This window comes from Agelaius phoeniceus, chromosome 2 (genome assembly GCF_051311805.1).
Source record: "Agelaius phoeniceus isolate bAgePho1 chromosome 2, bAgePho1.hap1, whole genome shotgun sequence".
Lineage (NCBI taxonomy): Eukaryota > Metazoa > Chordata > Aves > Passeriformes > Icteridae > Agelaius > Agelaius phoeniceus.
Window position 1 is genome coordinate 6248850 of NC_135266.1, and position 23955 is coordinate 6272804.

The 23955-nt window shown below is 42.2% G+C and overlaps 1 protein-coding gene across 1 annotated transcript in view; it reads right to left on the reverse strand.

Moving 5' to 3' along the window:
* Positions 1 to 1128: 1128 nt before the first annotated feature.
* The window catches only part of LOC129117697 (V-set domain containing T-cell activation inhibitor 1-like), a 35089-nt gene continuing 12262 nt past the window's right edge, over positions 1129 to 23955 (reverse strand). The window contains exons 3-7 of the mRNA XM_077171418.1: positions 13900 to 13972; positions 13427 to 13479; positions 7444 to 7785; positions 6272 to 6307; positions 1129 to 3171 (exon numbers count right to left, since the gene is read on the reverse strand). Of these exons, the coding sequence (XP_077027533.1) occupies positions 3068 to 3171; positions 6272 to 6307; positions 7444 to 7785; positions 13427 to 13479; positions 13900 to 13907 (543 nt within the window). The 5' untranslated portion in view covers positions 13908 to 13972 and the 3' untranslated portion in view covers positions 1129 to 3067. The remainder of the gene's footprint in view (positions 3172 to 6271; positions 6308 to 7443; positions 7786 to 13426; positions 13480 to 13899; positions 13973 to 23955) is intronic.

The window sequence follows — 23955 nt, forward strand, 5'->3', positions numbered from 1 at the left end:
GCAATTTTGGCAGGCAAAAAAGATTGCCATCAGTAAGTGTAATAATTTGGAAAATTCCATGAATCTCCTTCTCCTTTCCCCCCTCATATTAATTTGTTTGCTCTAGAGCCTCATTCTTAAAGTTCTTGCTATTCAGGAAACAGGAACTGCTTGGGCTGTGTTCTTGTGCCATATCCTGAGTGTTATCATGTGTAGTGATACATTTCCAATAGTCCTTTCTTCTCAAAGGGTGAGATAGAAAAAGAATTTAGAAAAAAAAGAAGAGAAAAAGTAATTAAAAACTAGGTGTGGGAATATTTTTGTTCTGGTTGGGTTTTTTTTTTGTTTGTTTGTTTTTTGCCATTTCAACTTTCTTTTGTGACTCTTGTCAAATACTCAAGAAGCATGGAAACACCTTTTTAATTCCATGTAGAAGTGGAGAAAAATGCTGTTCTTAGTATAGGCTAAACCAGCATTCACACAGTGCCTGTTGATCTAGAAGGGATGAAAGGCAGAGCTGTGTGACTGATGTGGGGAGGGGAAAGGGAGGAACTGGGGGAGAGGGAGAGGTTTTAGATGTCTTATGTACAGTGTAACTGGAAGGCACCTGGGTTGAGATATAAACCCAAAATCTGGCCATAGTTTAGAAAAGAAAGGCTAAGAGAAAAGGTAAAAGGAAAAGGCTAAAGGGAAAGGAGAAGAGAAGGGAAAGGAGGGAAGGATATTGTTAAAGGAAGAAGACGCCCAAGTTCCATCAACATCTCCGAAAAAAAAATCCATCTGCAATGGCTAAAAAAAGATGTGACCTTGTCTTTTTTGATGTGGCCATCAGTGCTATGATTAAGGAATTTTATAATTCCAGTCTGGATTGTTGCTACATACAGCACTATGGGAATGCAATTAGCACATCTAGAGCAAATTATTCCAGGATGTGCTGTTTCGACATCCCTTTGCCTTGTGACACCCTTTGCAAAGAGGAAAGTTTCCTTCTAACATGCACTGGCTCCTGGTTTGTTTTCAAGTGTGACACAAAACATGGAGTTTAGTTTATAAATTACATATGGTTTGAAGTCCTGGCTCCTGACAGACTGCCAGGTTTTTTCCTGGCAGCCCTCTGGACAGGGGCCCTGCTGGCAAGGGAATTTGTCTCTAGTCTCTGTCTGGACACGTGTCCTCACACAGAGCTGGCACCAAAATGTTGAGATTGTTTAACTGAACTGCCACCCCTGGGTGGATCTAAAAGATGTGGAGATGTGGCTCTGAGGGTCTAATGGTGGACTTGGCAGTGCTGAGTTAATTGTTGGATTCAATGATCTTATCCAGCCTCAACTATTCTGGGATTCTACAATTCCTGAGAAATGCGGGGCTGCTTAAGTGGCTATCAGATTTTTAGAGGTCATGGAGTCCTTGAGATGAGGCAAGCAGTCCAGACTTTTAGGGACAACAAAAGCACACAGATGTTACCTTTTAAACTTTCTAATTGCAGAAGAGCCTCTCTAACTGTAGGCACAACTGGAATACAAATAAAGAACTCTTACGGACCAAGTGATTGCTCTCATCAGGGTTTTTGGTTTTATTTCAGGTTTTTATTTGTAATCAAATTGTGTCTTGAAAAATACACAAACTCTGAGACAAACATTTGGAGGATGAGACACAAAAAGAAAGACAGTCACAGTATGTACAATTTTTACAATAACATCTCTATGCAGTTGGACCCCAGCTGTTCCACTGAGCTGCTCTGTACTCAGGGTAGCCAAATATCACCTGAGCTTCACTGCAGCACCAGCACAGGCCATTTTTGGGGGATTTTGTTTCTCTTCCCCACCATGGGGAAAGAGCCTTTAGTTAAGAAATTCAAAGGTAACTGTCTCCTCCATGTCCATTTTCAGCTCTGATTTATTCTGTCCCTTCCTTGCAAAAACAGTCTTGTCTCTCCAATGGAAAAAAAAAAAAAAAGGTGCAACTGTTCCCAATCAGAGTGAGTTTGTGCATCCTTGTGAGTCATTCCCCCTGCCCAAGGGCTCAGTGTGTTCAGTCTCAGCTGGTTCAGTCTCAGCTCTGTTCTCTGGATGTTTTTTGGTTGGGTAATTGCAGTTCTGGCCTGAAAAAAACTTCTGCATTTCCTTGAACATTGTTTCTATGCAGGGTCCTTTGGACCCAAGTTTTGCACAGGACACCTCTGCTACCTGAATTGAACATTTCTAGAAATAAACTCATTTAGTTTGCATAGGTATCAGTTATAAGTATTCTGATCAGTTTTAAAATATTTTTTCCACTCCAAAGGTACTGTTTTTAAAGAAGTAACATTGTCCAGTAATGATTTCTCATTGCACAGTTCCAGCTTAAGAATCCAGCTTTGCCATATTTCATGACAGAAAAAGATAATACTGAATTCAGCCTTCTGATTTTTTGGCACATTTAGCCGTGGATTTTATAGTAATACATCACTTCCTTCCTCTATATGGATATTTTATATACTTCTACCTCCTTTCTTGGTAAGCTTCACCCATCTGCTGAAGAAATACTACATTTCTTGTGGAAAAAAGGGTTCTTACTCATAGCCCATGACGTTAGAAGTGAAAACAGAAGCTGAAGTTCCACATAATCAAGTTTCACAAGTTTTCCATCCTCACATTTCAGACAATGGGAGTGCTTTCCTACTTCCAGTTTTTGTCTGACACAGAGAGTAGTAGTTACTCCCACTCCTCCTTTCAGTTGTCTTGAAGGACAGCAGATGAAAGGCAAAAGATCTCATTTGGATCAGCTAAAATCTGATCCTGGAGTTTTGTGAGCCTTTTCTCCTGCCATTAAAGCAAACCCACACAATCCAAAATAAATTGTATATCCTGGCAGCACTAAAACTGGACTCCAAGAAACAAATGCAAAAGCAGACTTGCCACCTCAGAGTTTTGCTGCCCTTGGTTTTGTGGAACACCAGAATGTGGGACGTAAACACCTATATAATGCTTGGTCTGTTCTCAGCTCTTGGTGCTCTGGAGCAGGTGTCACACTGACCCCACAGACCTGTCCTGCCCAGAAAGGTCCTCTGGTGAGGAGAACTTCCCAAAGACAAGGCTGGATTCCCCTGTCACAAGTGCCAAAGCCCCAGGGGGACCAGGAGAAGGAAAGAGAGGGGAAGCACAGCCAGACTTGGCACATCCACGGGGCTTCCGGAGGGAATCTGATTCTGCTCTGAAAAATTGAAAAAGAGAAAGCCAGCATGTAAGTGATGGCTTGACAAAAAAAATTTATATTATAAGTTTGCATGACACATTTTACATAAATGGATGGATGGAGGATTATTTTTAAAACAATGGATTTTGCCTCATTTTCATAATTCTCCGTTTTTGTGTCTGTACAGAGTCCAGACAAAAAGGTCTCAAGGTACTGGGACAAATAAATTTTTCTTTTTCACAGAAAAAGTGCAGAAACCCAGCAATGATGATTGCAATTTTTCTGGATGACTGAGAATCTTTGTTTAAAATCCTGACAGAAAAGCAACAACCAGCCAAATGTTTAATGGGAGCTGGCCCTGCCCATGGCAGGGGGCTGGGAACTGTGGGTTTGTTGAGATGCCTTCCAGCCCATGCCACTCTATGATTTCAGGATGAAAATACATTTTCCTTCTTCCTACTCAGGGCCTGAGGGAGATGTTTTGATTAAGAGTCCATAAATGATGGTAATAAATATTAAAAAATCTAGGTCACACACACTTTAGGTGGTAGCAGCACTGTGGGCCACTCTTGGTACAAAAATCACAATGTGGACAAAAGGCACAAATTACCCTTGTCACAGGTGCTACCTTCAACCTGTGCTGGATGTAGTACACAATTAAAAAGAGATTTTCAACCCCTAAGTTAAAAATAAGAGAATTTTTTCCTGTAAGTGTTCCAAGTCTTTCTCTGTGAAGAACAGGCTGTATATTGGTTTTTATACACCTGAGGGCTGTTCCTATTGCTGTGGGATCAGCTGTCAGTGTCTCACTGGAGTTAATTTATCTCTAGCCAGGGTGCTTCCCCCCTGTTCCTGGAAGGAGTTTGTGATATTAATGTGCAGAGAACAAGTAAACATCAGGTAATCCTCAGTAATGCTTTGAAATAAATGTAAGGTTATAACAACAAGCCTCCTGGCCTTTTGTGTCTTCTCCTCAGGCCCTTTCATTTTTCCCAGAAAAAGTGTTAAACTAGTAGTTGGGAAAAATAATCCATGCAGCAAACAAACAGATATGTAGCCATAGTGAAACAGATGAAAATTGTTTCTGCTTGACGTAAAAATGGTATTTGTTGATCTGGTTGACTGTGAAATGTGGGAACTGTTTCTGTATATAATGCCTTTGTTCCCAGCAGGTCATTTTTAAATTTTCCTACGTCCCTTCTGAAATAACAGCTAATATAAAACAGATTCCCTTTCTCTCTTGCTTAAGAAATTGCTGAAAATTAAAAAAAAAAAAGGGGGGGAGCTGTGGCTGATGATTTTCTTTAAAAGAGGTTAACAACAGGAAATCGATTTTCCCTTTTTGCAAAAAATTACACTTAAAAAGTTAGGCTTTTTTTGTTCTGTCCTCCTCCCCAAGCCCCTCAAAATCCTACAGTACAAGAACCACCAGGTGTCAAAGGTGTGTGTTTCAGCTTGTACTCCTAAAGTGAAACACTCCCCTTTTGTTTCAATAATTTATTTGTTTTCTTCCTCAATGAAAATGCCTTTTTATTATTAGAAATAGTTTATATTCAGGGGTACTTGTCAGGGAGGTTTTGGCTGAGTCAAACATATATACAACTATCTCATTTAATTATAACACACTTACATTTGGTTTTGAGAATCTTCCACTGCTTCTGCATTAAGAAGTTTGACCCTCAATAATTTCTGATTTCTTGTGGAAGGTAACAGCCGGAGATATTCTAATTCCTGTTCTATTTGCATTTATAAAGTAATGTGAAAGCACATTATACCATCTTGAATTTAACTTCATGTTTTTTAAAGACCTTCAGGCCAGCTAGACTACCTAGATTAGGTCTAAAAATTAATATTTCCTGTATTTTTGCAAGTTGTTTTTTGCTTGTCAGGCACGAGAACTGTTGGGGTTGTTTTTTTTCCTTCTGTGTGATCATGAGATAAAACCCTGGAACATTTCTCTTTCTTAGTTTCTATTTGAGTTTATAGCAGCATAATCTGTCTGTAATGTCATAGTGTGGCTGAACTTATCACAATAAATGTAATATAATAATTACTATGTAAAAAGTAATTATTATAGCCCCACTCAGTAAAATAAAAACTGCTGCTGTTGATTTTATATGACCAAGTGTTATAGGTTTAATGCCCATTTAAGATTTTGTAGCACTAATAAGAATTATTTGGCTTGCAAGGAAGATATTTAGGGAAGAAGTTACTGACAATGGTATCTAGAAGCTGGGCATCCTGTCTGCATTGAGTTCACTCCAGCAGTGTTTACAAATCACCTTTGTGTAGTTACTTCTCTGTAATGAATAAAGCTAGATCATAACATCTGCACTATATTGCAATATTGCCTTTGGATGAAATCTACTTTAATTTCCCAGAAGAGCTTATGTGGAGTCATTAATCATGTTTTTTGTGTTTTTTTTTTTAATATTTATTACCAAAGGACCCCCCAGATCTCTTGACCTGGTACCTGGTAGTGTAACTTCAGAACTACCTGAGAGGAAGTGGTAGCTAAGTGGGGTTGGTCTCTTCTGCCATATCTCAAATGACAGGAGGAGAGGAAATGGCCTTAAATTATATCAGGGGACATTCAGATCAGATATGAGAAAAAAAAAATTACTGAGAGAGTGGTTGGAGGCATTGGAAGAGGTTGCCCAGGGAGGTGGTGGAATCCCTATCTCTGGAAGTGCTCAAGAGAAACCTGGATGTGGCATCTGGGGCTGATGATGGTGGGGCTGGATGACCTTGCAGGTGTCTCACAGCCTTGATGATCCTGTGGTTTATCCACAGCAAGATAATTTACAAAGGCCATAACTCCCAGAATGGAGTGGCTTCTGCATCCCCTGCTTTTTAGTGGTTTTTATGATGCCCGTACTGGTGAGTGTCTGCAGGGACTCGGGGCTCCTGGCCCTTCAGCCTTATCTTCTCCCTGCAGCCCAGCTCTGTCTCAGTGCTGGAGATGTTTTTCCCTGTCTGGGACAGCTTAGTGAGGGAGAACAGGCACCCCAAGTTTATTGGACTTTCTCTATTCAGCACATTCTGCCAATCTTGCAAATACAAAATAAAGCACAGGATAATCACCCAGACACTTGCAAGTTAAGGAGTGTTGCCTTACCAGAAGGGGAAGGTGGCTCCTCAATCCTAGGTGCAGCTGGGAAAAAACCCCACAATAATCAAGGTTAATTGTTTGAACCTAGAACTTTGTCTCTCTTTCTGATAATTATCTAAGGGTTAATGTTATTTTTTCTCCTACATTTGTCAAACAAATTGAAAGTTTGAGTATGATCACAGAATAATATCAAAGACACCTTACTGCCCCCGAAATTTAGATGATTGAAACATTTTGATTTTGCATTTTCAAAACATCTTTTTTTTTTCATTTTGAAAACTGTAAAACATTTCACTTCAAAATTTTTGAACAAATGTTATTTCACTTTACATTTTGAAAGCATTTTTCTCCCAAGAATTTTGTTCATTAAAAGAAAGATATTAAAAGGATTATATTATTTGAAAATAATTTTTTTCTATTTTAAGCAGAAGTAAATTTGTGTGGTTGAGCATAATGAAATTTTCCAGCTGATTTATTCAAACAAGACACCTTAAAAATGTACTATTTGTTTTGATGTTTATTACTTATTGTTTGATTTTCTTTTTCAGTTGGTCAAACTCAATGCCTCATCCTTCTGGTTTCTACGCTTGTAGGTAGCTCAAACAGTTTGGCATTATTCAAACATGCATTATGGTCTCACTCATTTTCCTAAGGAGGAAAAATAAAAATTCTTGTTGCATCTGTCCAGCCATGCCACCAGACCCACATTTTGCAGCTGCAAGGGGAAAGGAAAGCAGCAACTGGCTGTCATTCCTCTGAAAGGTTCTGTCACCTGGACCTTGGATCCAATTGCCAGGATTAAACTTCTGCCTCACAGACCCACGTGCAAACAGTGAAATTAACTCTGCTGTTCCTCAGGGGCAAAGTGGATCAAGGACAGGACAAACCATAAATAACCAGAGGCTTAAATGTGGGGACATTATTCCTTAATGTCTCCTCAAAGGGAGGATGAAGAGGCAGGTGCCTTGCCTTTAGGAGCCTTGAAGTGCTGAAGCTTAACAAAGAGAATTTATCTTTTCCTTCTCACATATTCTTTCAACAAAAGCAAGGAACAGGATGAAACTGAGTGAAAAAATGCTTTAAAAATTGAAGTAATCCCTCTCAATGGCTGCATATGGCTTATCAACAAGAAATGGCACCCTCAACTCCCTCCTCTGTACTAAAAAAAAAAATCTTACCTGATACATTGAGTTTAATTGTAGATTTCTTTGTTTGGTGGCTCTCAGTCTGTCTGTAGATGCAGGAATATTCAGCATCATCCCCTAACTGGACATTAGAGATCTTTAAGGAAAGGTTGCCATGCTTCATCTGGTCCGGAAAAAGACTGGTTCTGTTATGGAATTTTTCATCCTGGCCCCCCAGTGAATCCTGCCCATTCTGAAAGAAGTGCACCAGCTGCTTGGTGCCAATCTGCCAGTAGAGCATTGACTTGGAAAGGGCCAGCTCTCCAGGAGGGGTGGTGGTGCAAGGCAGAACCACAGTTTCTCCAACAAATGCATGGCACACGGTGTCCAGCTGACCTGGAATAAAGCCCAGACAGTTCCATCAGCATGCAGCAGAGACAGGGGCACCACATTTCCTAGAATTTGGCTTCACCACATCATTATTGCCACTCTCCCTCCCAAATTCTCCTGTTTCCAGCCAGCAGGGCCATGTGTGCTCCGAGCCCAGCCAGCTGTGCAGCAGTGTGGAAACCCAGGGCACTGGGAATATTTCTGTGTCTGCTCTGGGGTGCCCTGACCACCAGGGATGCACTGACTTTGACCCTGATTCATGGAGAAAGTTTCCCAGCCTTCAAGATGGACCAGAATCCACAACAGTGTGAAATAGATTATAGAGAGCAGTGTAGGTGTATCACTTGGTGAAAATTGAGGTTTTTGGGGTTTTTAGTATGTTGTGGATGGCAGCAAGATGGAGGGCACAGGGTGTTGTCCTGGGTTTCTTCTTCATGCTTCTCCTTCCTCCTTCTCCATGGGTTTGGGTGGCATTTTGTAATTGGGCAGAAAAGTCCCCATTGCAGCTCTTTGGGATCAGTTATTGGGGTAAAAGGGAAAATAATCCAGGTGTCAGTTCTTCATTGGAGAGTTTAGTCTTAAAAGACCTTGTACCAAGAGATTGTTGCCATTTTGTGCCTTCTAATGAAAAGCTGCAGAACTCACAGCAGTGAGACTGTTTTACTGATAAGAAATAATAAACACCTGAGTGTGAACATGAATTACTGTCTCAAGTGCCTTCAATCCAGTCCCAGATAAACCCACAACTGGGACTCCCACACAGCAGGACAGATGTTGATATGTGCAAGTTGCCTCCACTTTGGAAATGTGGCTTTTGCTTGAGCTTGTTTCCCCTTAGCTGGTGATTTTTGTTCCAGCTTTTGGTAATCTCAGTCTGTGGGATTAGGTGTCTGATTTGACTTTAATTAATAGGTCAGGTCACAAGAGGAAAAGGGGATGCAGGGAAGTGGGGGTGGGCAGATATGATGAAACCAGTTCTAGTTTTGTAGGAAGTCTGTCTGAAAAAAAGGAGAAGTGTAAAAACAGTGCTAGACCAGGAGAAAAATCCTGGATGAGTTTGGTTTCCCACAACTCCCATTATTTGGCTACCAGATCACAATTCCCAACTTTTAAGCAATGTGCTGGGGGCTCCCATCCCCCTTTCTCTGCAAAATCTTGCAGAGGGTCTGACAGAAAAGAGTTTTTTTTCTGCAGGTCTGGCTTGATGCACTCTTGCTGATCCCTGTCTGGTGGTCTCACACTCTTGGGTGTTAATCTGCAGCAGCCAGAAAGAAGAGTCTGTCATTCCCACTTTGGAGAAATGGTTTTTCCAAGACCTTGGGGAGACTTGGTGGATGTCCTTGACATCAGGCAGAGGTGTTACCAACCTTCCCAACCTTGCCAACCAATTCTAGCACATGCAAGAGCCAGGATGGAGGCATCCTGCAGGTGGGCAAACAGGGGCACAGGCAGGGCAGGCAGCTGCACCCCACTTATACACACTGTTCATTTAATAACTTTGTGCCAATTATTTCTATAAATCTTTCCAAGTGAGCTGAAAGCATACTAAAACTTGCAAAAATGGATGAGTCTGCCACTATCAGGTAGGACAATTCTTATCAGATTGTAGTGCCACATTTTCTAGGGTAGACTGGGTAATGAAGAAAGTTTTAATGCATTTATAAAGCATGAACAACTAGGTATTTCCAGCACAGAATGTGGGCTTAAATTAGCACTGTGACCAAACCTGTTGCATAAAATAATATTATAAATTAAATGCAGATTAATTAATTTGGATGAAAAAGTTATTCCCAGCACAGAACAGAGCAAAAGCAGTGTGAATCTGTGACTGCATCAAAAATAAAACCCTAAAATTCACTGTGAAACAACTCAATCTGCTTCCATGGCCAAAGTTTTGGGAAGCATAAGGGGCAAGTAATTGGACTCAATATTGAAATAAATATTCTTGGTTGCAGTGGGGTCACTCCTGTGTTCCTGGCTTGCATCAGCTCTCTGCGTATGTCAGGCTAAAGACCAGAGTCCCAGTTTCCCCTTGAAGGCAGTGACATCAGCCATGGCTCAGCTTGTCACATGGCTCAGTTTGTTACATCCTTTGTTTCCAGATCAATCAGACCTTTTTGGTGTCACACTGTGTTTATGCAGGCATGAAAGCAGAAGGAAAACCACGATCCAGACAGCTGAATCTCAGAGCCAAGTAAATGTCTTCAGTAATAACTCTATCACCACACATCTGCTTTTCTTTGGTTTTCAGAGTTTTCAGCTGAAAATCCCAGCCAAGTTTGCCCAACAATGTCAGCTTTTAGCTGAAAAAAACACATATCCCAAGACTTTTTTCTGGTTAGTGGTGGAAGGAGAATCCCCTTGTTGTGTGGAGAGCTGAGCCATTTGGTCATTATGCTTTGGCCATGACAAAAAATTCTTCACAGGGTGATTAGACCTGGGAACAGGCTGCCCAGGGAGGTGGTGGAATCACCACCCCTGGAGATGTGTAAGGAAAGACTGCACATGGCACTCAGAGCCATGATCTGGTGGTGTTTGGTCACAGCTTGGACTTGATGATCTCAGAGGTCTTTTCCATCCTAATTGATTCTGTGGTTCTGCAATTTTCAGAATGTATCAGTTGCTGGCCAGGATTTGCTTCTCAAAGGGCACTTGGATTATAACAAAGCTCAGCCTCCCCTGCACTGCGCCCTTCCTGCCCCAGCATGTGTCACCCTGCAATCAGTGACACACCCAGGCAGGGCCATCAGCTGTCCCCAGCACATCCCAAGGGGCCACTGCTGGATAAAGGAGAGGATGGAGTATCCTGAACCCATTCCCTGAGCTGTTTAGGCCTGGGGAAATGTTGGAACCCTGGATGCTGAGAATTTAAAACTTTCTGTTCTGAAAGGACAGGCCCTGAAGAGAACACTGCATTGGACCTGAGGCCATGGAGAAAGCTTCCAAAATGGAATGACAGAACTGGGATTGTGGGTGTGTAGTTTGATTAGAAGTGTGTAATATCACAGGGTGGAAAACTTAGAGTTTAAGGGTTTAGAATATAGTAATATATATTGTGGTGCTTGCTGAGGTCCTCAGGACAAGAGATGAGAAATCTGACTCTGTGTTCTCAGAAGGCTGATTATCATATCATATCATATCATATCATATCATATCATATCATATCATATCATATGCTATACTAAAACTATACTAAAGAAAGAGAAAGGATGCATCAGAAGGCTTAGCAAGAATGATGATGAAAGCTCATGACTCACTCCTCAGAGTCCCACACAGCTGATGGTGATTGGTCATTAAGTTAAAACAATTCACATGGAACCAATCAAACATTCACCTGTTGGTAAACAATGTCCAGACCACACTCCAAAGCAGCAAACACAGGAGCAGCAATCAGATAATTGTTATTTACATTTTTCTCTGAGTCTTCTCAGCTTTGCAGAAGAAATCCTGGCGAAAGGATTTTTCAGAAAATTGACAGTGACAATATCTAAAGCTAAGTTGGAGGTTTTAGGACAGAGGCTGGTCCTTCTTTACCTTCTTCTGCATGTGTTTGGGGATATTTTGTAATTAGACAGAAAAGTCTGCATCGTGGGACGTGAGTAATTAGTTATGAGGTTAAAAGTAAAAATAATTTAGGTGTCATTTCTTGAATGGACACTTTTTCCTTAAAAGACCTTGTAGAGAGATAGATACGGGGTCATTTTTTAGCTTGTTAGTAGGATGCTGTAGAACTCACTGCTTGTAAGATTGTAATATAGATAAGAAATAATAAACATTTGAGCCAGAGCACAAAATACCATCTCTAGCACTTTCATCCTGATCCTGACAGGGAAAGGCTGTGCTCAGCAGTGTCCCCAGGGCATGGCCATGTGTGAAAGCAGATTGTGGTTCTGGCTGACCCTGACCATGGTCAGGAAACCACAGGGGGAGAGGAGTGTGCCTGAGGCTGCTGCAGGGGTTTGGCAGGCAGGGGAAGAAAGGAGCCTCCAGAGGAGGAGGGAGAGAGACTTTCCTGGTGGGAAAAGTCCTGTCTGCAGGGTGCTGTGAGGGGGGAGAGTGCCTGCAATGCGTGCTGCTGCACTTGCATGAAGAAAAGATGGTGAACAGAGCTTGTAGCTCCATGCAGGAAAATGGACAATAAGGATTTTCCCAATGAGCAAAGGAGGGAGGAAGGGTGTGGGTCCTACCTCCTGGCTGTGGACTCCTGTACATTTGATACTGGTTTTAGCAGTGCACCTATTTGCTCTTGATTCTTTTTCTGAAGGTGGAGGACAGCAGTATTTAGCATACCTGAGCTGAGCCATACCCATTCCCTCTCCTCCATGACATGGTGCACAAACCTTGCAACACTCATGAGGCCCCTGCAAACAGCCACAGGGTCCAGCCCACCCTGTCCTCCCTGCTTCCAGCTGGTAAAATCAGGGCAGAAGGAGGCAGGAAAGGAGGCACTGCTGGAGCTGGCTGGGATAAGAGCAGGTGTCTGAAATCTGCTGTAATGAGTGATTTAATCAGCCCACAGCTGCAAGAGGTCTTTGGTAGATGGGGAGAACAGACTTCTGGGGGCAAGTCAAGTACGAGTCCTTATAGAAGCCAGTGTTGAGGAGAAGAGTAAAGTCCTGCTGAAGGCTGGTGGTGCTGGTAGAGCTTCCCACTGAGGCTGTTACTGCAGCAAGAAATGTGGAAGCAGGGAACTTCCTGGCCAGAAAACTGGAGTAGTTGTGGTGGCACTTGCTGCTGAGGTGTGTAAATCAGGATTAAGAGTGCTCCCCTTACCTAGCAAGAAAGCTTTGCACATGGAAGGGGCAGCTCTCCATGTAGGAGATTAATGTTGCCACACAGCTTTCACTTGCAGTAATGAGGAAAGTGGGATGAGTTTATTTTGTGAATTAAAAAAAAAAAAAGTATGTGTTTTAAATATTGTTGGAATGTTTAAGCCTGTTAAGATGAAGTTGAATGTGACAATTTAGCCAATCTGTAAGATTCCTGTAATGAGAAAACTCTCCTGCTTCAGCAATTGAAGTGTGGTGCAGGGAAGCTCATGAAGATTGGGCCTTTTTTTGTTCCCCCCCCTTGTTTTCCAGGTGAAGTGTAGCATCCTTAACCACCACAGTGCCTGGCAAATGTGAGGCTTTTCTGGGCAAACAGAGGAGTCCTGACCACACACAGAGGTCTTATTACTACTGTCCTTAAACATCAATGAGGAAACTGCATCTTGTATAAAGTTCTCTCAACAACATGTACTGGTTTATCCTTTTCATAGGCAAGATGGTATCTAATTCCTATAATGTCAGAAAGTCAACTCTGCTAGAACTAAGCAGATGCAAGATGGTTTGGGGTTTTAAAGGATGATTCCAAGTAATATTTAATATTATTAAAATGATGGGGTACTTTTAAACATATGGCAGGATAAACTTTATAGGTAAAGGTTTATGGGTCTGAAACATCTTAAATTTGAAAACCACTGCTTTTGGATACAGAAGTTTATCTGAGGGTTATGACCTGTACTCTCAAACTTTGGATTGTGATGAAATATATGCAAATCAATACATTCATTTGTTCTGTTTTGCTCCGAGGTTCTGCTTGCAGCTTGTGTGTTTGCATGTAAATGCCTCTGCAAATTCCTGGGTGTGCACTATGGAACATTTACCTCTGGGCAGAGAAGCAAGCAGTAAGCAGGCAACCATCCAGAGAGCAGTCTCCCTAGTGAGAAGGAGAGAGAAGAGAGAAAGGTCAAATGCTTTGTTAGGTTGCTGGAGCAGAGATCAAAGACCTTTCCTCTGGTGTAATTTATGCCATCTTTCCCAGCTCCCTCCTCTGTGAAGGTAATTTGGACATGAAGCTGGGTGGGTTAGAAATCCTGGCTTGTTTTGCCATCTAGTTTTGGTGTGGGTTTTATCTGCTGCCTGTAGAACTGAGGTTTCTCAGTGCTTGTGATGGGACAAGGCTTTATTTGCCAGCTCCAGACCTGTACTTCCCTCTTGCCTTCACATACAGGCAATGTTAATTGCATCTACATAGTCATAGTTTGATCCTGAGATTATTTTCTGTCGGTAATTAAATGAAATTCCTTCTGCTCCCAAACTTCAGCTCCTTCACAGCCCAAGGAAAAGCAGAACTTACCATTTCATTTTTGTGCCTCCCAGCCCTTGGGAATCAGGAGCTTCACCAGACACTTCAGCTGCCACTTGTGTCTCTGCAAAAGAGTGAAAGGGCTCTTAATTTTTTGTTAGCAGTATTCCTTGTAAGAGAGAACAGGTTATTTACTGATGCTTCGTTTGCTGTTTTCTTTCACTTTGTGTATGTAAAACACAGGGTGTTATATAATTTCTGGGTATATATAATTTACAGTCTGTGTTTGCAAATTCACTGTGTTGTGGGGGTTTTTTTGGTTTGTTTTTTTTTTTGTTTTTTTTTTTTTTTTTTTTTCACACACTCTTACAATACCAAGAATGTATTTTCCTGTGTAGGACGGATGTGAGTCACAAGCCCTGCACTGACTAGCCCTCAGCTCAGTGAAGGGATTTTTTGTTCTGCAGCCAGCTGAGAGGAGAAAGTGGAGAAACCTGATGGGTGTTGTATTTATCAGGAGGTGCAGGCACCATCCTACAAACTGCTAAATACCACCAAAGCTGCACACATCCCAACAAAATAATGAGCCTGTAAAGAAAGTGAAAATATTTCCTTTGAGGAGGCTTTTAAATCAGGTACCTTCTCAGGAAAAAATCCAAAATGGAGCAGGAGTGGAGATGGGAATGAATGTGGAGTTTGGGCTTCCTTTTGCCATCCTCATTAGGATCTCACAGGTTAAGGAGTACAAATATCAGAGTGATTGTTCCTCTCTGTGTGCTCAGAGATGATCCTTGTGAGAGCTTTGTGGACAGTTGGCCAGCTGAGAAAGGTCACGTCTACATGATAGCATTGGTTGAGTTAGAAGGAGACAAGTCTAGGATTCAGCAGTCAGTGTCCAACCACTGACAAGGACATTGTGCCCTTGGTGCAACAACAGGATAGAGGAGAGGATCTTTTGTCAAAAATATGAGGATAGTTTCAGCAGAATAACCACAAGAATGTAGAAGTAGTAACAAAATAACCATAAGAATATAGAAGTAGGCGTGGTTGACCAATAAGTAATTAACCAATAATGAGCTCAGCTTTGCAATATGTATAAGCCACATTAACACCAATATAAATATGTGTGAACTATCAGTAAAGTTTGAGACTTGCTGATCACGCATATTGAGCGCCGCATTTCCTCTGCCGATCCAGAACAATTCTGATGGTGGAAGCAGTGTTTTAGCCAGGATTCTCTTCCCACCGAGGGAGCTCTGTGTGGGAAGGGTGCTGGTGCTGTTCTCCTGGCTGTTGCTCCTGCCACAGTGTGGCTTCCTGGGGACCTGGATTTGTGTTCTTCCCTCTCTCCTCATGGCCAAGCCCTGCTCATGAATTGTTCAACAGCCCCATCCTGATACTCAGTGCAAACCATCTGCCATCGTTGGCTTCTTTGACATTAACAGTGTGTCCTGCCTGTCTCTGCTGGACTCCCATGGCTGCCTCCCTCCCCACTGAGGAGGTTTTGGGCAAGGCTGTACATTTATGGAAGTTTATTCCATACTTGTTTCCTTCCTGCCTACCTGTTGTCAATGAAACAGAGGCACTGATGGTTGCTCTTATCACAGAATCATTGGGGTTGGAAAAGGCCTCTGAGATAGAATAACCTTTGTCAGCCAGACCAGAGTGCCATGTCTAGTTCTTTCCTGAGCACCTGCAGGGCTGCAGAATCCACCACCTCCCTGTGCAGCCCACTCCAATGCTTAACCACCCTTTCTGTGAAAAATTCTTCCTGATGTCCAGCCCGAACCTCCCCAGGTACAGTTGGGGGCTGTGTCCTCTCATTGTGGCTGCCTGTGACAAGAGTTGAGTTTATCTGCCCTCTCAGCTTTGTGCAGATGTTCCATTCCTCATACAGCTGCCAAAATACCAGGAGCACTTGTTCTGCTGGACCAGGGCTCCCCAGCAGCCTCTCCTGTCAGGCAGCAGTGAGGTCTGGCCATGCTGAGGGTGTCTGGCCAAGCAGCTCATGCTCTGTGGTACTGTGGCCATGTCCACTCTCTCTCTACATACAGGTGGTCCTTATGATAATCTCCTTATCCAAAAACAGCTAAACATTTTGGCATGTATAGGCAGCTAACAGGCATTTTTAAAAGTACAGTGGCAGCAGACAGGAATGACCCACAAGGCAGAGCTGCTGAAAGTTGTATTATTCTTCTGGAAGGTCAGTTTCTGACAGTTTTCATTCTGACTCCAGGAAAACCAGGGTGGCTCCTGAAAGTTGTATTATTCTTGTGGAGCATAAGTTGTTTTCTGTCAGTTTTGATTCTGACTCCAGGAAAATCAGGGTGATTGTTCCAGCATAGCTGGTTTGTTTGGGTCCCTGCCTTTGGCTGCCTTCCTCCCACGGACTCCCTGTGGAGTTTCTGCTTCTCAGAAATGCCTCTCTGGAAGTTTTGGATTGAGGGCTGACTGAGATCAGAATTAAGATACACAATTCAGACACAATTTGGTATGTTGAGCTCTCTTGCCATCCACGTGCTGGAGTTACTTCCCTACTGGAGTTAAGCTTGTGCATAAAGAGAGCAATGCTGGTCTTTTTTAAGGAAGCAGAACCAAACCACAGGAATGCTTCAGATGGTCTAGCTGGAGCACCTGACCCTAATTTAGCTTAATTCAGTACTGTATAGTTGAAATAACATTTCTTTCTGGTTTGAGCTGACTTAACTTGATGCTCCTACTACCCTAAAGGAGAGATCTCTTCCTGTCTGTTCAGCTGAGCTGGTGTAAGATGTTTTCTGCACCGTGTGGATAAGCACTTAAAACAGTTTCTATTTTATATTTCATTTTTCTTATTTTCCATTTCTGGTTTGAATTAAATAGAAGCTTGGAAACTTACAGTTTTTTCTTTCTAATTTTTTTTCAGATTTAAAATTTGATCCATTTATTGATCATTTAAATCAGCTGTAGGAATTAGGACTTTTTCTTTTTCCAGAGGTTAAAATAATTAACAGAGTAAGGCTTTGCAATGAATAGTCACTTCAGGAAGAATTCAAATGCTAATTAGTAACTCTTTAACATGCTAAGCTACCTGAAATAACTAAGACACTGGGTGCAATTAAAATATATGATTGAATTGTAAAATGTATGATTAACTTGTAAAGCATATTATTAAATTGTAAAATTATGATCTTCTTGACAATCTTTGTCACCCAGCTTTTGTGTCATATGTGCAAGGCCATGTATTGAGCATGCTAGCTCAGCCTGCATTAAAATTAAATTAATCAAGTAGTGAAGTAACCAAATGTTCCCAGTAGCATTGCAGGGCTTTGTGTCCCAAAGCAAAAGGATTCCAATTGTCCCTTTCCAGTGCAGGAGGGATGGGTGAGAAAGGGTCTAAATGCTACTGTCAAAGTTATAATGCTCTTGGGAGCACTGAAACTCTTCATGTGTGGTGACCACAGAGTGTGACACTGATATCAAAGTGGTTGTGAACTAAGTGGGCAGGACAAACTGAGGGAACTGATTTGCTTTTTCAGCTCTTCCACCTCACCTGGCACCATCCAGCCCTGGGCACAGAATGAGTGGCTGTGCAAGGTGGAGCAGACAGCAGCTGGAGAAGGCAGCAGCACTTCTGAAAGGATTAGCCAAAATCACCCAGCAGATGAATGAAGGCTGCTGCCAAGGTGGAAACTTCTCATTGTGCACCTGGCAAGGCTTGGTAGCTCAGTCACTGGTAATTTTTTCAAGCATGGTTTTTATTCCCCTTCCTTCCTTGCATACCTTTGGCTTTTGAGAACGGATTTATGCAAAGTGACTGTTGTTACTGGTGCTTGCAGGAGTGTGGGGGAGGCACCTTTCTCCATGACTTTGTGAAATCCTGAGTGTACCCTGAGCTGAAAAATGCCACCTTGCTATTCCTTACCCACATCAAGGCAATTTTCTGTCATTTCCTTAAATGCTCTCCTCTCATGTAACCACAGTAACAGTCCTATTGCATTTAGGTAAAAGCCATTAGTTAATAGAAAGCTAATGAGTGAGTTTGCAAGTGGAAATTACACTCTGGTTTCTTAGAGAAAGTTTTATGATGCAACAGCCTGTACTGAAACTGGGTGATTACTTCTGGTCTCATCTGAAAGCAACCAATAAACAACATGAGGCATCAATTTACAGGCTTGCCCTATAATTAGTTCAAGGACAGGGATTTAAGACATCTTGGAGAGGGGTATATGCTGATACATAGTCAAAAGCAACAGTGGCTTCCTCTTCAAGGATTCTAGGTTTTGAAATTGCCCTAATTTGAAAGCAATCTTCTGGAAGTTTGAGTAGTGGCAGCAAGGGTTTCTGTAGCCACCCTTGTGGCCCAAGGCAGTGGGAAGGAAGGAAGGAGTGTCCTCTTCTTCCTTGGGGGACTGCCTGGAGCTTCAGGCTGCAAAATGTGCTGTGGTGACAGCTGGGTCTGTCAGACTGGGATCCTTATCTTCAGGTGCCCTGCTGTGGGTGGCTGGCCTGGTTTTCATGTTTGTTTGTTTTAGCAAGCTTTATGCAGTTGTAATTCTCTGAATTTCCCTTCTCTGCTGAGCACTGGGGTTCTGTGTGCTCTGTGCTGCAGTCACCCCAGCCCAGCTGTGGAGGTGGTGGGTGGGGTGCTGCCTTTGGGCTCTCCTGGGTTTCCCCATGCTGCTGGAATGTCCCATTGCTTGTTTAAGGCTTGTTGTGGGCCACAAACAGGCTCTGGGGACTGAAAGGTTAGCAAAGGCATTTCTGATCTGAAAAGATTTTCCTTCTGGGAACAATGAATGAATGAGTGGTGGTGCATGGTTTGCTCCTGGTGGAAAGCTGTAGAATCAAAGAATCATTAAAGTTGGAAAAGTCCTTTAGGATCATCAAGTCCACCTGTCAACTCAGCACCACTGCTGTGTTCACCACTAAACCATGCCCTCAAGTGCCACCTCTACACATTTTCTGACCACTTCCACAGATAGTGACTCCATCATTTCCCTGGGAAGCCTGTTCCAGTGCTTTACAACCCTTAATTTTTTTCCTGATATCTAATCTAAACCTCCCCTGGTGCAGCTTGAGGCCACTTCTGGTCCTGTCAGTTGTTGCCTGGGAGAAGAGGCTGACTCCCACCTGGCTACAGCCTCCTTCAAATAATTGTAGAGAGTGATAAGGCTTTCCCTGAGCCTTCTGTTCTTCAGGCTGAACATCCTCAGCTGCTCCTCACCACACCTGTGCTCCAGACCCTTTCCCACCCCTGTTGTCCCTTGTTTGCTCCACTGTACCACATACAGGTCCTGCAGCAGGAACTTAGATCCTCCCTGGCTTTTAAATAAACAGCTTTGGTAAAGAGAAATTTATCTCTGTGCATGGAAATAAAATGCATAGGGAAAACAGGAATTTCAGTTTATAATGGACCAGTTTCCAGAATTCAAACATAAATAAAGATCTTCCCAAGGGTTTGAAGGAAAATAGCAAAACTATAGAGGTGTCTGGCAAAAAACAGACTGTATGTGACCTCTCACACTTAGCAGGCTGGAAGCCTTGGGAAACTAGACTGTGTTTTTGATTTCAGAAACAGCCATTCTAAATAGCTCTCAGGCTAAACTGAGGTAGTCTGTGGCTTTGTAAAATGGGAGGAGTTTGATGGCTCAGGGGACTGATGCTAAAAGTGGCACGTTTCGTTTCATGTTTCAGGGGGAAGGAAGCACGCTCTTGGTATGCAAGTGAACAGAATTCAACCCTGAGCAAATGAAGCTACAGTCTTGTGGCTGTTTGGTGGTTTCATGTTAAGTCTGGTCTGATTGAATTCTCAGACACTCGAGATCTGTCGCATCCATGTTTCCTGCTGTTATTTCTGAGAAATGTGTCTGTCATCTCCTCGATCGCCTTGTATGGAGGCAAATCCACAAATGAGGAGGATTTTTGTGCTTGTTCCAGAGGGATGTTGTGTCTCTGCTGCCTTTGGGTGTGGGAGCCCAGGACACCCCTCTGGCTGTCCAGGATGGCCAAGACCCCTGCCAGGGGGATCAGGAGCCCTGGCACAGAGCCCAGAACACCTGTGGGTTTGATTATGACCCATGGAGCAAATCACCAACCTTAGATGAAGACCAGCAAGCCACAGTTTAGGTGGAATAATAGTGAAGTTATCACAGGGTAGAAAAGTAGATTTTGGGGTTTCTGGTATGGGGGTTCAGGAGGCAAGATGGAGGGAACTGGGCATGTCCAGCCTTTCTCCTTCTTCTTCTTGGTCTCCATCTCCTGCTGTGATGTTGGCACTTTTAGATTGGTTTAGAGTAGAAGCTCACTGTCTAACATAGATGATAGGGATTGGAAAGTAATTGTAAACATTGTACATGTAGTTTTTAGTATAAAGACATAACACTGCCCTGGGGGCAGGCAGAGTGCCTGGAACTGTCCTGCTGGATGGACCTCGGCAGGGCAGGAGAAAATATTTTATAGATAAGATACAATAAACAACCTTGAGACCGAGAAATGAAGAGCTCCAACTCATTCTTCAAGTGCTGGGCTGGGAAAAGAGACTTTCTAATGTATCTCGGGATCACTCTGACAAGATAAAGATCCTGACATTTGGGGTCAGTGTTTGGCAGTTTGGCATGACACCTGTCTGTCATTTTCAGTAGAGGGCCCTAATCCCATTTTCTTAAGACATGGTTTATTTTCTATGTGAGATAACTTTGGAGCATTTAGCTTTCCAAGAGAATGCTGCTGCTGCATGGCAGAGCAGTGCCTTTCATTTGCTTTCTACCTGTTGCAAAGACTCTTGGCATAGGGAGGGACTTCCCTCTAAATCCCTAGGAAATGTTCCCAGCCCCACCTATCCCTGTCTTGTGTGTCCTAAGCCCTCCTGGGACTGAGTTCTGCAGATCTGAGACATCTGATCTCAGGAAGCACAGCCTAAGCAGTATAAGTGTGTGTGTGTATGTATGTATATATATATATATATATATATGTGTATGTATGTATATATATATGTATGTATGTATATATATATATGTATGTATGTATATGTGTGTGTATATATAAATATATATATGTATGTGTGTGTATATATAAATATATATATGTATGTATATATGTGTATGTGTGTGTATATATATATATATATATGCATATATATGTATCTATATATCTATTTGTATCCCCTCCTTGACCCTCGTGCTCATGGGTGGGATTTATTCCTTGTGACTAGTGGTCTGTGGTGGTATCATGCCCTTTGATGAAGCTTCTGGAATGAGACAAAAAAGCCATGGTTCCTTTTTGTAAAGTCCTTCTGACAGCTCCCACAAAAGTTCTTCTTTTTCTCAATTCCTTTTTGCCTTTCTGAGAGTTTCCAGTGCTCTTTATCTTCCAGTTCCAACAAAATATATTTTTTTCCTCTTTTGGTGAATAAATTATTCTTCTCAAGAATGAAGATTTCTTTCAAGAGATTAGTTATGTGAAAAAGGCACAGGTGTGTGAGGCTTTACCTTTTAGGAAACTGTAGCCTTAAAGAAGTAGCTCCCAAGTGACAATGCAGAAAGAGACAAGGATTCATTCAGCTGAATCTATGTTATGTATTTTTTCTTATTTGGAAGGCAATTCCTGCCTGAACATCTGCTTCTAGTACTCTCTGTGTAATGGTTTATTTTAGTGTTGTTTAACCTACAGAGGTATTGCAGGCTAGAATGTTAACATGGAAATAAGGATTTAATTTTTTTCTTCACTGGGGTCTGTTTTTCCTCTGGCATCTGCTCAAACTAACCCTTAAATCAGTGATATTGCCTGACTCTGGAGTACTCAACAACCAAGCAGCTAAGCTGATTCTTAGATTAAATTATGTGAAGAATCCTGGAGGCATTATTAGTTTAACTGATATCAGTGAAAATGTTTGGATTAATACAACACTGACCAGTACTAATACTTCTAAAGTGGATGATCTGGAGATGTAAAAATGAGACCTGGTTTTGAAGAGTGATGATCCAGTCTGGGTTACTAGCATCACTTTGGAACAGAGAGCTCAGCTTCTGTACAAGTGTGCCACAATCTCTGAAATGATTACTGAGCCTTACTGACTGGATGTGTGTGAGATACAAACTGGGGAGGAACTGATTGGAGTAGGAGAGAAGATAGGTGAAATAAAAATACCTCACTATCCTGCCTCTAGCCTTCCACACATTAATTATGTATTAATTATGTCAGATGGTAGGAATTCTGGAATATGCCTCCTCATAGGACAGATACAGGCAAGAAGGACCAAAATGGATTGAAATATGTGGGAAGTTCTTGCATAGTATGGGTGTGGTTGGCAGGTATTTTGCCTTGCCTTTTCTCTCCCATTTTCCCTCCCATTGCAGTTACTACTTGCCTGAAAGGGCTTTGTGCCACCTGGATTAGAGATTCCCTAAGTGAAACGATTCTATCTTGTTAAAAACGAGGATGGAAGCCTAATCCTTCTGTTAGTCTGTTACATGTAGAAACCTCCCTACAATGAAATATCTCTACCTAGTTTAAATTTCTGCAAATAGTTTGCAGCTCCAGTATTTAATGGGCTGAGCTCCTCTGCTTGCATGGAAATCACACAATTATTTGAGCTCTTCCTTTGTTACTAAGCTCCCACAGAGGGACAAGGTACATGCACACCTAGATGTGTACAAGGCTGGTTCAGGCTTCTTGGAAAAACAGAGTCAGGAGGGTATTGCTGCCTGGAATGATGGAAAGGGCAAGGAAAACTTAGAGAGGAGGTAACTTGACAAAAATTGAGTTACTGAACACTAAGTAAGGGCCCAAGGCCAGGATGGATGAGGCTCTGAGCAGCCCAGTCTAGTGGAAGATGTTCCTGCCCATGGAGAGGGGTTGGAATGAGGTGATCTTTAAAATCCCTTAATACCCAGACCAACCTATGGACAGTATTGAGCTGTTAAGTTTGCAAAGCTCCAAAATGATCCATTTTAAAAGTGTGGGTTTTTTTCCTGTCCAGTCTGCAGCTATCTTTCACACAGTGCCAGGATTATAAAACCCCCTTGGTAAATGTTAACAGCCAAGGAAGGAAAGAGGAAAACTCCCTCCCTTGGAAGTTTTGTATCCAGGTAGTGGATATAGCCTAATCAAAAGGGAGAGGGAGAAAGGGAAATTCTGGGGGAATTTCTTAGCAAGCAGAAGGGAAACTATTTCAGGCTCAAGAGACTGCTTTGAGCTGACAGAATAGTCAATAAAATGCCTTTATTACTTTTGTTTGATGCCTTATATAGGAGGAAGTGTAACACACAACTGCCAGAGAATTTCTATTCTCCAAAATGACTTTCCACCCAATATTGTGAGAGCAGGGAAAATCCTGACATACAGATGTTTATTTTTGCTAGCAAGAAGCTCCAGGATTACCAGTTTCTTTTCCTTATTGTGATTCTTCTCTTCCCTTAGCTATTTTTATTTTATAATATCTCAAAAAGAGGTTCTTTCTACAAGATGTGGTTGTTAGTGATACATATAACAATCCTACCAAGCCTCAGTAGTCAATTGATTTTTTCCCTCTATCAGACCTGTTAGGACCAATATATCTCATCCCTGACTTGTAATGCCAAAATAATTGTAATTATATTTCCTATCAGACAAGAAGAGGAAGAAACTTGGACCAAGTTCAGAAAATGTTTTTGTTCTACAGGAGGGAGTTAAGTATTCATCAACAAATTGATGAGCCTGACAGGTAAATGAGGCTAATTAGCAGCCTATGCACTGTGAAAGGTGGGTCTGAAAATGGAAGTTCAGGGTGCCAGGGTGAGAGGAGAGAAAGAAACCGAAATTAATCAAGGCTGGTGTAACTTCTCTTGGCTCTTTCCTGGAGGTTAATGTTCCCTTTATGGGGACTGAGGTGACAGAGTCCCCTGCTGAAGGTTTGTACACCTGGAAGATAAACCCTGAGAACAGCTCCTCTGAGCAACAGAAACCACCTGAGTCACAGCCAGTGTTTTTCAGCTACTAAATGCAGTTGTTTGAACATGTTTATGAGCAACTGTTCATCATAAAGTTCTTATAGACCTGGAACAAATCCTGGGGCCAATCAATGATAATAATTAGCTGACTGATGTCAGAGCTAAGGAACTCAAAGCAGCTGGTCTCTGCCTGAGCTGG